This window comes from Chrysemys picta, chromosome 3, assembly GCF_011386835.1.
Source record: "Chrysemys picta bellii isolate R12L10 chromosome 3, ASM1138683v2, whole genome shotgun sequence".
NCBI lineage: Eukaryota > Metazoa > Chordata > Testudines > Emydidae > Chrysemys > Chrysemys picta.
In genome coordinates, this window is record NC_088793.1 from 115,371,401 (window position 1) to 115,386,170 (window position 14,770).

General features: G+C 42.2%; 1 protein-coding gene across 21 annotated transcripts in view; it reads right to left on the reverse strand.

The window, feature by feature from the left end:
• The window catches only part of SYNE1 (spectrin repeat containing nuclear envelope protein 1), a 488,794-nt gene that overhangs the window by 225,033 nt on the left and 248,991 nt on the right, over positions 1-14,770 (reverse strand). For all 21 annotated transcript variants that reach the window (XR_010599728.1, XR_002889944.3, XR_010599727.1 and 18 more), the window contains 8 exons: positions 13,476-13,653; positions 11,111-11,293; positions 9,113-9,256; positions 8,608-8,763; positions 5,254-5,418; positions 3,296-3,468; positions 1,504-1,657; positions 201-344 (listed from right to left, as the gene is read on the reverse strand). Coding sequence is in view for 18 of the 21 variants with exons in the window: in XM_065588833.1 (XP_065444905.1) it covers positions 201-344; positions 1,504-1,657; positions 3,296-3,468; positions 5,254-5,418; positions 8,608-8,763; positions 9,113-9,256; positions 11,111-11,293; positions 13,476-13,653 (1,297 nt within the window). In the remaining 3 variants the exon portion in view is untranslated. The remainder of the gene's footprint in view (positions 1-200; positions 345-1,503; positions 1,658-3,295; positions 3,469-5,253; positions 5,419-8,607; positions 8,764-9,112; positions 9,257-11,110; positions 11,294-13,475; positions 13,654-14,770) is intronic.

Here is a 14,770-nt window from a genome sequence, read left to right on the forward strand (position 1 = left end):
GGTCCTGTTGGGTGAAATCCTAGCTGTACTAAAGTCAATGAGAGTTTTGCTTTTGAATTCAAGATAGCCAGATATATTAAGTCTGCCCCCCAAATTATACACATTAAAAAATTCTGAAATAAACCAACACAAACAAGCCCTCTCTCCCTCCACCCCAAACTCAAAGAAAAACATTGGAGTACTGCCAAGATAAACTGTACCATTGTCCTGTCTTTGAGGAACCTGTATCGTTCTTGGAGGTCCTGGAGTTCAAGCTGGGTTACATAATGCTCAGTCATGCCAGTGCCTTTTGCTTCAATAGTCTCTAGTAGGCTGTTGTGACTCAACACTTCTTCACTGAGTAACTGCATAACAGAGAGTAAATGGACAGGTTTACTAATGATCAATATTCAAACAAGTCCAGAGGCAGCATGTTTGTAAGGTAATTAGTGTGGTTTTTTTGGTCTGTTTGTTGCTTAGATATACTGCTCTTACAGATTCTGCTCTCAATAGGTCTGCAGAGGCCTAAGTGATAGTGGAATTGTGCCCATTGAATTTATTATGGTTCAAGTTCCTCCAAGTGCAAGACTAATTTCTTCTACCTTACTATTTCTCTCAAACACATAGCAGTGTTTGCATTAGGAAAAAAAACCAAAGCCAGAGATCACTATCAAAATAGAACTCTACTGCACATACCCCTCTCTCCCTTCGGAGAGGATGAAAATGGGAATGAATCACAGTCAGATGTTAGCCACATTGCTTAATGCACTACTCAAAAGCACTCAGATATTAAAGTGGTTAAGGGTGTGCATGTGTGTAAGAAACTATCCAACATAACACTTCACTGGAGAAGTAACTGCAATAATGACACTGCATGGCAATTAATAACCACCTGGATCAAGCACCTGAGGCTTCACTTTGGGCCCTTAACTCCTTTAAATGGCTATTTACTTCAATCAAATGTCTGACTCAAAACACATTATTACTTAACTACATGCAATGTATGGCTATAATGCAGAATGGGTCTGATTCATTGTTGCCCAGCACTCTGTGTAGTTATATACACCAGCACCGAAGCAATGCTGTGAAGTAAAACATATCCATTCTAATTTGGTAGCATATTGTGCCATTTTGCACAAGAATATGAGAGAATGATGAGAATATAAACTTGAAGATTTATCTCTATGGCTTTTTTTTTTTTTTTTAAGTCCGATGGCGAAAATTTGAACTTCACCCTATCATGGATAGATTTCCTGTCTAGTATGGTTTATAGTACTGTTCACCCCCCCCCCCCCGAAATTAATGGCTGCTGCTGCAGATTTTAATGAGGAAACAGGACTTCAATCTGAACAGCTATCTGCCAGATTTCTAGTGCGTACACCAGGGTAACATCTAGGTATCAAACATTTGTATCTGTCTGTTTAGACATCATCGTAATTTTTATTCCATTGTAACATACAATAAAACTATTACTCATACAACCAAGGAGGATTTTTCTTAAGAATATAGTAACAGTAAACAAACCCTTGCTTTGCTGAGGACAGCTGTTTTTTCCCTCAGCTCTGCACACTGTCTCTCAGAAGCATTCATGCTCGCTTCTACTTTGTCCATCCAGCTGGAAAATTTACGAACATCATCCTGGTAACTTGTCCACTTGGACAGTGCTCCGTCCAGCTGACTACAATTTAAAAATACATATCAGTTGATATTCAGTATCTCATGTTATTCTAGCAATGAGATAAGGCAATAAACAATCATTCAAGCTTTATGTTTTTTAGGGGGACAGAACGAAAGGAGACATGTAATATGCTGAACTGCCCTACGAAAAATTGCAAGAAACTGTGGTCTGCTACAGATCTTGGCTGGCTAATATATAGAAGGGTACCAATGCTGAAGCTACTTGCTCACATCTGAAAAGGGACAGTAAAGGACATTAGTGGTGGACACAGGATGCTTGCAGTCCCAGCATATCCCTCATTCATGTGTTCATTAGCTGTAGTAAATATATGGGTAAAGCATGGTATAAAGGAATAGAGTCTTGACTCCAAGTACCCTACTTTATATCTTATCACATATTAGGGAGCAGACACTATCTACTGATAAATAGTCTTGGTTGTTTGAAACTTGGAAACGTTTGTATTTAGTGATGCTCACCATATCAGACCGCATTTTTCTGTGTTTCCTATTTAAGTATTATCACCATGACTCTCATTGACAGTGATGGAATTACTATCATAACATTTTACATAACATTGTTCCAGCCTTTGAGGTCATGAGTACCTCCTGAGAAGTGCCTAGTGCCACACAGTTCTACTGAAGTCCGGATCTTGGAGGATTTTGCCCTTAATTTTCTTAATGTCCCTTTTATTTGGATTTCATACCATGCTTTTCATACAGCAGAGCGATTAAAATAACTGAATGAAACTTAAAATATCTGAAAATAAAGCTTACAATCAAATTATTAATACAGAGTCCATTTTTAATGGTAACAATAACGGCCTGTTTACACAGTGAATTAGTGTGTGGCAAGCTAAGGTGTGAATCTACAGCACACCAGCTTGTCACATAATAACTCGCTGTATGGATACATGCAGTAAGAGTCCCAGAATGCCCTGCAGTAGTGTCCACATGGCAAGTTACAGCGTGGCAAGTTGGTGTGCTGTAGATTCACAACGTGGCTTGCCGCGCACTAATTTATTGTGTCGACAAGCCCTGAGACTAGAATTGTAGTAACTTTTAGTGGACCAACTTCTGTTGGTGAGAGAGAGCTACAAGGAGCTCTTCTTCAGGGCTGGGAAATGTACTAAGGGTGTCACAACTAAACACAAGCCATAAATACAGTGTCTTTATTAAGACCATGATTTTTATTCAACTATTACTTTTTAAAATATTATTTTTAATAAAAATCATGGTCTTAATAAAGACTCTTGAGTTACGGCTTATTACAACAATCTGTATCTCACAACCCCCCTTTTTGTCCTATGACTACAGGGGTGTTAACTAGCCACTTCACTTTGAATGGTCCCTTAGAATTGTGCTCACTACTTAGGCTAAAATATCTGTTCCACTTTGCATTTAGCTGACACACACACACACACACACACACACACACACACACACACACACACACCCTTTCCCAGACCTGAAGAAGAGCTCTGTGCAGCTTGAAAGATTGTCTCTCTCACCAACAGATTTTGGTCCAATGAAAGCTATTACCTCACCCGCCTTGCCTGTCTTGTAATCATTCGGGAGATAATGCTAATATTTTCAACTGTGTTGTCTTCTGTTACCTTTCCCCACTCACATCTCTTTTTACCTTTTACAGTGAATGCAAGAGGACAAGAGAGAAGCCCACGTTTCCTTAAGCGTCTGTAACTGTTGTTCAATGACAGGCACTCCCTCTGGAGAAGTGTTTTGCAGAACAGATTCTCCTCTTGTCAACATCATTTTCATCTCGATTTCCTTCTCCTGCTTCACCGATAACAGTCCCTAGAAAGCAAACCGATCTTGTTCTAGCTTCATTGTTGCGGCACGTATACAGTCCTTCTCCCACAAAAGAGAGGAAATGATTAATAAACATCATTAGAAAAGGAGTTGCTACACTACACCCTGAATGGATTGTACAAGCTGTTTATCGGGAGGATGGGCTTGACAGCTGGGCCTCCCTAGTGAAAGAGGCCTTTCAAAGGAAGAGTTTGGGCCATAAGAGAAAGCCTAGCACTCAATGCTCCCCCCAACTGTGGTGTGGCAGTGTAGCACCCTCGATGCAAGATTCTATCTGAAAGCCACAATTAGGGTTACCATATTTGAACATTGAAAAAATGAGGACACTCCACGGGGGCCCCCGGCCCCGCCCAAACTCCGCCCCTTCCCCGCCCCCATTCCAACCCCTCCCCAAAGTCCCTATCCCATTGGACCACTTCCCCAAATCCACGCCCCGGCCCCACTTCCTCCCCTGAGCGGGCCACATTCTCCCTCCTCCCCCTTCCCTCCCAGCCACCCAAAACAGCTGCCTCCTCCACAGGCTCCAACTTTCCCGGCTCCTGCCACTCTCCAGCCCGTGCGCCCCGAGCTGGGTGCTTCCCCTGCGCAGCAGCAGCCGGAGCCCGGGGGGGGGGGGGGGGTAGGCGGGAAGTTGCTTCGGGCCCCGGGCCTGCCCCCGAGCTGGGCATCCCAGCCCCAACGTGCTCCCACCTGCAAGGCTGCATCCCAACCGCGGGCTCCCACTTTGGCCGGGCTGGAGCAGAGAAGTGCTGCGTGCGTGGCCTAGGCCTTGCCCCCTGGCTCAGGGGGGCCTCCACCCCACTACCAGCTGGACTCGGCGAGGCTGTGGCAGCTCAGGCCGGGTGGCTGCGGGAGGCGCTGCAGCACGGGCCCTTCCCAGGGGAGAGGGCTTCCGGGAGCCACCGCCGCGCACTGAGAAACTGTCCCCTGTGCCTGGACCCTCCCCCCGACCAGCGGCTCCGTGGGGGGGGGGGGGAGGCAGCCCGGCTGCATGGACCGCTGGCAGGGGGGCTCCTTGCACAGCCGGGGCGAAGGAGGGTGAGTAAGGCTCTGCCAGAGCCGCAGGGGATGCTCAGAGGAGGGAGAAGCAGCCACGGGTCCCCCCACCTGCAGCTGGCTGCAGAGACGCCACTGCTCCTAGCCGTGGGGTTGCAGCACACTGGGGGGGAGGGGGGGCAGGGAAGTTGCAATCCACAGGCTGCAGCAAGCTGACACCCCAAGAGGAGAGGGTAGGGTTATCATAACATCCGGAAAATACGGATGTTTTTATATATTTAAAAAATCCTCCCGGATGGCGAACAACAACTAAAAAGCCGGACATGTCCGGGAAAATACAGACATATGGTAACCCTAGCCACAATCTACCCCGAATGAGCAATGCATTAGTTACTACAAAAAAACAACAAACTACGTGATCAGAATGTTATGGTTACACAATACAGCACTTAAGTCACTAGTAAAATTTGACAGAGTACGATTGTGTAACTAAAGAAAATATCATACTTTCTCCATAGCCTTAGTTAACCATGTATTATCTTGAAACTTTTTCTTCAATATTTACACTATTGTCCATGTCACAATGGTCCAGTATATCTTTATCTCATTTACAAAAGCCCATTTTACTCCAAAAGGCAACATTTTTCCAATTTTTTTTTGACGTACATGAAAAATTGGTGTTTGAATTTTGCAAACTTACAGTGGTCACTATTTCATAGCAACTGAAATAATGGGTCTTATGTGTGTCATCTTTGTATCCATTTGTTTACATACCTCTAGCTTTAACATTCTGCTGTCTAGAACACTTTTGTCTGCTGTAGGGAGACAGTAAGATTCCAACATATGAACTGCATCAGCCGTCCAGTCCTGGAGTTCTTTCATGCCATGAGAGAACTGATGGTGCTCTGCAACAATCCTATCCATTCTGGAAACTTTTTCCTGAAATTCATATGGAAATTAACACTCCCAATCATTTCAGTGAGTGCTCAGTATGCACTTAGAGCTTTAGATGCAGGTGGCTAAACTGTGTCTACCATATTTCATGAATATGTTGCATGCTCAAATGCGTATACGTGCAGTTATCTACTTTGCATATACAAACATGAGTGGTGCACACACTATACGCATGTGCCAATTTTACAAGTACACTCCATTTAGTCCCCCAAATTAGAAGATTTGGCTCTTCAAATGCTCCCTTTTTCAGTCTATTCAAAGTATCAACAGATCTAAAGTGTTTAAACAGATCAGTAAGTCTCCTAAAAAACGATATTAGCAAAACCATTTGAAGGATCTAGTTACAAGTGAGAATTTTTTTTTACGTAAAGTGGCCATTTTCATTTACATTTTTTCGATTAATAGATTCCATGGTCAGGAGGGACCACTGTGATAATCTAATCTACCCACCTGTATAACACAGGCCATAGAACTTCCCCCAAATAATTACCAGAGCAGATCTTTTAGAAAAGCATCCAACCTTGATTTAAAAATTGTCAGTGGTGGGGAATCTACAACAACAATTGGTAAATTGTTCTAATGGTTAATTATTCTCACCATTAAAAAAGTATGTCTTATTTGCAGTCTAAATTTGTCTACATGCAATTTTCAGTCATTGGATCATATTATTAAACCTCTCAGATGCATTGAAAAGCCCATTATTAAATATCTGTTCCACATGCACATATCTATAGATTGTAATCAATTCACTCCTTAACACTCTCTTTGTTAAGCTAAATACATTGAGCTTTTAGAGTCTAATCACTGTAAGGCATGTTTTTTAATCCTTTAATCATTCTCGTGACTCTTCTCTGAGCCCTCTCCAAATTATCAACATCCTTCTTGAATTGTGGACACCAGAACTGGACACAGTATTCTAGCAGCAGTCACACAAATGCCAAATATGCAGGTAAAATAATCTCTCTACCTCTACTCGAGATTCCCTGGCCAGAGCATCACAGTTGGAGCTCATGTTCAAGTAATTCTCTGCTCCCACCACAAAACTTTTTCACAGTTACTGCTCCCCAGTATAGAGTCCCCCATTCTGTAAGGATGGCCTATATTCTCTGTTCCTAATGAATACATTTACATTTAGCCATACTAAAACACGTAATGTTTGCTTGTGCCCAGTTTACCAAGTGATCCACATCTGAATCAATGACCTGTTTTCTTCATTATTTCCCACTCCCCAAATTTGTGTGTCATCCGCAAACTTTATCAGTGAGGATTTTATGTTTTCTTTCAGTTCACTGATAAAAATATTAAATAGCATAGGGCCAAGAACTGGTCCCTGAGGGATCCCACAGGAAACACAACCACTCAATGATAATTCCCCATTTACAATTACATTTTGAGATCTATCAGTTAGCCACTTCAATATATACTCTATACAGAGCTAAATACAAAGAATGATTAAAATAATATTAGATACTAGTGCTTAACTCTATAAAAATATGTATACTTCATAGTCTATCATCCTTCTAGAGGATGGACACAAAACCTGACCTTGTGGACAGTAAATTCACTCCTTAATTTTAGTTACTATCTTTAACTCAACCCATTGTGTCTATGTTCTGAAGTGTCATATGGCAGAGAGATTTAGAGTAGTTAATGGACCCCAAATTGCATATAATTTCTAATTTGAATTTGTCTCACTTCAATTTCAAGCCATTGGTTTTTGTTAGACCTATTTCCATTTTCTTACATTTATATGTGGAACTTGCACTACCTTACCAATGCCTTCATCATCTCAGGACTGACTTACTTCAATACACTCCGTACAGGGCTGCACCTGAAGATCACTTAGAAACTTCTGGTAGTACAGAATGTGAGAACACACTTTTGTAGAAGGCATCTCACAGCGCTGTGCAAGCAGTGGCACTCTGCTGATGCATTGGGTACAGATCTTTGGGATTGCCCCATATAGGAAAGCACATAGAGCCCGGAGTGCGTGACATTCCACAAACTCCCATTCTCTGACTTTAAGATGTGCAAGGAATTCCATTAGTTTCAACTTGTGAGAATTTCCCCATATTCCTTTTCCCTTCCTGTGTTTATTTATTTTTTTAAATCAAGAAGAGCGGGATATGGCCCCATAAACAATTTTTTTTACATTATATGACAATATGTTTCATAATTCTCTATTTGTACACACTTAGTTGACAAATTAACAAATTAGTAATTATTAATAATAGAAATGAGATACTTTAATTAAATGGTCTCAAATAACACTTCTAATATTCATAATTGTTTATATTACAGTAGTGCCTGTAGTCTCCAACTGAGATCAAGGCCCCACCACGATAGGCATCACAGGAATGATAGTCCTTGTCCTAAACAGCTTACAATCCAAATCGACAAGGAAGACAGAAGGTAAGAGGGGAAAGGGAGGCACACAGTGATGAGCTGACTTGCCCGATGTCCCAAAGCAGGTCAGTGGGATAGATGGGAATAGGATGCAGGTCTCCCAGCCTCAATCCAGTGCCCAAGCCACTGGAGAATGCTACTTCGCTCTGATAACTCAAAAGCACACTAACAGCTAACAAATGCTTTTTAAAAATGCTGAAACCAATCTACCAACTTCTAGACACAGAAATTCATAATGCAGATAATAAACTTTAAGATAAGGACTGGCTAAGTATTAGCAACATTTCAGTATTGTGACTCTGTATAAAATACCCCCAGGTTTTGAAAAATAATTACAGGTACCTTACATGCTCCTGGGGATACTAATTATCAAACTAAATTATCCTAAATGCTGTAAATCATGGCTTGCTTTTATTTCCGTTCAAAACACCCAAATTTGTTTCATTTCAAACATAACTCCCTACAAATTATCACTTGGGGGGGGGGGGTAGGAAGGAGGTAGGAGGAATTATATACCATGTATGTGGACACTCAGTTTCTCTTCTCAGACCAATGCATTGGAAAAAACAATTAGCTCAGCGTTCAATCAGGTAAACGATCCACACATACCTTTCCCCTCTATAGCACAAGCCTCAGACATAGGATAGAGCAGACATACCGTACAATACAGCAGCAAGACAGTTGCGATATTTCAGAATTCAACCGTTCATTTTCACATCAGTCACATTCACAAGAACTGCCGGACAGCGCGCACGGGGGGAGCATTACCTTGGTTAGATTGCTTAGAGCTAGGTATTGAGAAGATAGCTGAGACACTCTGCGCATAAAGCTTTTGCTGGCAGCTTGCTCCTCCCACAGCTGCTGAGCTTTTTCTTTTAGCCTGTTGAGCTGAGGCTCGTGGCAGCTTATTTCCTCAAGGACAGACTGTAAAGCACAAGCATGTTACTATTAAGTGAGGGTGCAAAAGAGCAAGCGAAAAAGAAAGCAAGCAGCCCTGTTAACATGGAAATTCATGCCCTGGCCGTTAGCAAGCATCTTAAACAAAGGCAACAGTTGATCATTACGCACATGATACAGTCACAGAAAGGAAACACCACATGTCATCAAGAAGTGCTGCGACACAAAATCTGCCTGAGGATTGAAGTAGGCCCCAAAATTGGATGCAGCCTTTAGTTGGAGATCAGGGTGCCAGCATGATCAAGCATTTATTAGGAAATCATGATACAGGAAACCAGGCTAGGGATGGCTTGATGTGTTTTTAGGCCCTTATCACCTGTAACTTTTGTTGTTCTCTCCTCTTTGCAGGGAGGTCATGAAGTCGACTACTGCTTTCTTGCACCATCTTCTCAGTTGTGTTCAGCCAGTCCTGGAGAGGCTCAGCATTTGCTTCAAAGTCCTTCATCTGGATCTTTAAGTTCTGTGGAGACATGTGATGTGCACATTAAAAAAAAAATCAATGCACCACTATGTTTGCTGCAATGTTATTATGCAATCTATAATCCAAACACAGAGGTAAGCATACACAGGTATGCTAAGGTGTGAAGGGTTCATTTCAGCTCTGCTTTCTCCCCTATCCTGAACAAATGCTATGGGGAAAGGCTACTTTTGGTAGCCAGAGTGGGGGAAATGATTTGAAAATGGATGTCTTCACAGCCAAGAGCTGTAGGACTTAGTTGAACCATTACTTTCTGATTGTAATTTGCTTTACTTCCAAGTCCTTATAAATAAGCCTTAAAAAGCCCTTGCTGACTGCATTTTTTCCCCCATGGACTCATTCCATTGATTGTTTTAGATATTCTCCTCTCAGCCAATGTGGAGTAAAAGCTCTAACCAGCATAGTTCAAGTAATTTAGTTTTCCTCAAGATTTTTAGACCAATTTTCTTTTCTTTTCATCCCTATCACTTCAGAATGAAAGATTTAGAATGTGGATCTGAAACTTCTGGGTTTAGAAGGATTAATCCCAGTCCATGTGAAAACAGCACAGGATGTGTCCACTGTACTGTGTGACATCTCTCCACACATCCACTCTGAGACAAGGAAGGCCTAAAATCAGTATAGCTCCATTGTCTTCGGTGCTGATTTACATGAGGTGAGGATCTGGACAAAGAGTTTCTTACATTTCCTGTCAATGCAATTTAAAACTGACCTAAAAGGTATTTTCTATCTCAACTAGAAGTTAGGGGCTTGAAACTGGAATCACTGGGAGAGATTTTATGGCCTATGTTATGTTCATCCAGTCTGAAGTTCTGTGTCATGGCCCCTTCTGGACTTGAAGTATACTGTGTAGTTTTAAAGATGTTTAATTTCCTATGCTACTTGAATTAGACATTTTGAAAGAAGCAGACTATGTGGTGTCACATTGTATCTATGATTAAAATTGGGTAATTCTTAGTTACATTTCAGTGGAACAAACTTGCATGAAGGCCCAGACTCTGATAGTCTTACTCGTGTTTAATAGTACCTTGCTATTTGAGCTGGCCCATTTAAATCAGTCGAACTACTCATGGAGCAAGGGTATCAGAGTCTTGCCCTAAAACAATGCATTTTCATGCACCTTGGCTATTTGGTGTATTGGATGAAGCTCAAGCAGCTGAGGTTGGGCCAGATTCCACCATTCTCTACCTTGACTAGTACCTTACTATGTGAGCTATGCCATTTAAATTAATGAGATGACTTGTTTGGTAAAGAACTACTCAATGCGAGTAAGGGTGGCAGAATCTGACCCTCTCAGTTTAGCCATTTTCCAGTTGCATCAAAGAAGGGGCACTTAGAACTAGTTGTCATAGAGCCATAGATTCCAAGGCCAGAAGGGAGAACCATGCCATCTAGTCTGACCTACTATCTATCACAGGCCACCACCACCACCCAGCATCTGTTCACTAAACCTCAACCAAAATTAGGCCAAAATATTACAGCCCACAGGAGATTAATTATTATATGTGATAGGCAGAAAATAGGAGGGACCGAGACACAATAATACCCATTTAAACCCAGCAAGTGACCCACACTCCATGCTGCAGATAAAGGCGACTTCCCCTGTCCCCCACAAGCCACTGCCAATGTGACCTAGGAAAAAAATCCTTCCTGACCTCACATATGGGTGATCAATTAGACCCGGAGCATGTGAGCAAGAGCCAGACAGCAAAGCTGACCTTACTCAGTAACAAGAGCACTCAGTCTATCAAGATGCTTACGATCAGAAAGGCAAAAGAAAAAAAATAAATAAAAAGCTTTCTAGCCAATCCATTCCCTGTTTGACTGGCTCCATACCTCCAAAGCATATTCCTTCTGGTGCAGGGTGGAGAGAAAATTTTTCCAGTCTTCTTTAGCAGTAACAACTTTGGCCTGGATAACTTTAGCCTTTTCTTGGGGCAGAATAGTGCTCAGCAATTCTCCCTTGAACACTACAATGTTTAGTTTATGCTGGCCATTTTCACTTTCAGATAAGGATTCCTTGGCAAAAGAAATTAGCCAATTAGTTATAGATAATGTGCAGAAAGAGCTTTCACAATCACACTAATTCATATTTGTTTAAATGCATTCCACTTTATACCCAGTAAAAGTCAGAGGCTTTATGGACAGCAGCAACCTGGACCAGAGGTACCACAAGCCTTAACGAAGGTATTCTAACAAGCTAGGACTGTGTGTGAATTCATAAAATGACCCATTCTTTACTGGGATAGGATACGTCTTTGAAAATTTCAGTGTGTTGTAAGAAGAAGCAATACTAGGGATTCAGTAGGTGACAGGTAGACTTTGCTCAGAGTAGATATTGAAGCAATACCCAGGCAGGGTGTTCTCAGTTACTTTGCTACTGAAGAGATCATCTTTTAGGTGAAATACACAGTGTAACTCACTTGGAATCATCAATAACCACAGGCCTTTAAAAACAAAAAAAAAAAAAAACCCAAGAATGTTGGGGTGTTAACGCTGGATTCGGGACAAATGCGAATTGCGGTAGTTACATTCTGCTTAGTTACTACCACAATTCAAGGTATTCTTCACTTCATGGAGCTATTGCATAATGTGGATATGTCAATGAACAGATTTCAAAGTTCCACTTCAGAAGTACTGTATTTCAGTTATGGGTGAAATTTCTATGTATAATTTGTAAAAGTATTTTGTGAATCTCTGGATTGAAAGGAAATATATAAGATATTGATGATGATGATGATTGCGATAATATAAAGCACCCCAATGCAGTGCTCGCAGGAGCCATGGCATTTATGTGCGCCCGCCTAGTGCCCAGCAGGGGAGAGAAGCCACGGCCCCGCACCTGCCGGGGACAGAGAACTCCGGGGCTGCAGGCTGCGGGCGCCAGTGTTCTCGGTCCCTGGCAGGCACGGGGCCCATCTAGTGCCCAGCAGGAGAGAGAAGCCGGGGCCCCGCGCCTGCTAGGGATAGAGTACTCCAGGGCTGCGGGCGCCAGTGTTCTCTGTCCTCATGGCTTCTCTCCTCTCTGGATTCATATTTTATGTAATGTTAAATATGATGTTTTTCGTATTATTTAATGTACAAATACAAAATAAGCCTTGAAAAATTGTTGGCGCCCACCACACTCTTCTGAAAACATAAATGTGTTACTAGTCAAAAAAAGGTTGGGGACCACTGATTTATGCTTTTAGGCAGAAGGTGAGCAAATGGTTATTTTAATCATGCAAGGTTTTCATCATGAATAAAAATTTCTTGCCACTGCTCTAATGATAAACTTAAAATTTAATGGGCTGACATTTCTGTTATTCCCAAACATCGTTACCGGAAACAGCCAAAGAGTTTTCTCCTTCTAAAGTGGGCTTCCTTAGATGAAAAAGTGGAGATATTAATCCAACATTATGCAAAATTTTAAGTACAATTCCAAGGGGAAAACTATCTGTTTTGGGACTTGGAATCTGCAGAAACTATTGGAGACATATTAGTATTATCTTTAAATGAAAAATATACAAGTTAATTGCCTGCTGGCATGATTGTGGTCATTTACTTATATTATAAAGATTATATTCATACATGATGAAAAGTTTGCAGAAACTATTACTTTGAAATAGTTTCAGGTACCACATAATGTTCCTGCCTTCCATTTTGTGTTGTTTTACAACCATTTTTTTAAAATACATTTCCCCCCATCACTGTGTGAAAGACCCAGATGGAGGGAGGAAACTGACTATGAGGATGTCTAAATTTAATCACACGGCGTGACTGCGGCTCAAGCTGACATACCTGAGCTAAGAATAATATAGCTGGCTTGGGTCCCCAAGTGATGACACTCTGGTAAAATGGGTTTCTGCGCAGACTGTACAAGCCTATCCAGAACCCTGGATAGACCATGCCTGCGCTACTGAGACTTGAGCTAGCTAGAGTAAAGTTAGCTCAGGTATGTGAGTTTGGGCTGTAATCACACCCTGTGTTTACAGTATAGACATATCCTATAATGGGGAAAATAGTGAAAACGGCTATCCACAAAATGAACAAACCAAACAGAGAAAAAAAAATAATTCTCTAGTCCTCCTCAGTTATAATCATCATTAGTCTTGCTGTAACAGTAAACTAAAAATAGTAAGTAAACAAAATTCAGATAGATGAGCTGGTTTTAAGCTAATCATGTCTCTCTTAAATCACTATCTGACTGCGGTACAATTACCTGTATTTTCTGTAGACTTGCTAGTGCTTCATTGATATTTTGAGGCATGTCAAAACATTTGGCGGTGGTGATTTTTGAACTGACCAGCCACTGTTGGAAGTCCCTGAAAGCTGTCCGGAATCTCTGCTGCAAAACCTGCTCTTTAGTCTGACAGCCCTTTGAAGCTTGTAGACAGAGGCTGAGTTTGTCATTTTACAGAGTTAAATGAAAACAGGGGGGAACGGGAGATTCAGTTAGATACAATGAAATAGGCATTTCCACAGGTATTACACCAAGACTCATATTATATATAGTTTGAGACTAAAAGCAACTGAGCAATCTGTTTAGGGTTAGATTGTGTTCTTATCTTTCATGGCCACGGGAGAAAAAGCCACCATCTCCTTAAAAATTTAAGAGGTCTAGAGTGCATACGTCCCACCACCACAAACAAGTAAGAGGGAGTGAGCAGAGCCTTGGCTCCACCCCGACATTGCACCTGCCAGCAGAGCTGAGCTGAAGTGATGGCAGTAGGGAGGAGGGACTAAAATGAACACTGTAAAGAGCTGTTGCAACTTAATTCCTCCCAGGAAAAAGGGAAAAAACAGGGGAGGAATTGTGAGCCTGAGACACAGATTTTTGCCAGGGCTCATTCTGATGAGTAGCACCCCTTGCTAGAGCTGGGTGACTTTTTCCACCTGAATAGTTTACCAAAAAAAGATGACATTTTGGTAGACTATTCATGAATTCAACAGCAATTCACTAAGTAGTTTCGGACACTCTCCCCACCCCGAACGTAGGTGCTGTTTACAAAATGGCCAGTGGTGATGCTTCTGCCATCCTTATAACTCTTAGCTAAGTGTTCAGGGCACTCGTTTGTAATTTGGAAGACCCAAATTCAATTCCCTCTGTGATGGGGGCCCTGCATGTCGAGCTGGGGTGCCCCCGTCAGCCTAGTGCCGGGTTGGTACACGCCGTCACCCTGTCATTGGGATTCCCTATTAAGTGATTTCAGCCAAGTGGGTCTCGGTCCCTTGACAGGGTCATTTAACTGACTAGTCCGTGGTCTCTGGGCAGACAAAAGAAACAAACAGCCGGGGGGGGGGGGGGAGGGAACAGTACTTAGCAGCAATCAGGTTGCAGCCCCTGGGGTGGGGCAAAACAAACAGACAGTCTGTAGGCCTTACTTCCCTCTGGGCTGGGACATAGAGCAGGCAGCAGCCTCCTCAACAGGCGGCGGCTTGGCTTCCCCAGCAGTCTCCGCCATTGGCAAGTCACCAGGAGTGTCGCAGGAACTGGCAGTGTACATCCTTCCTCCT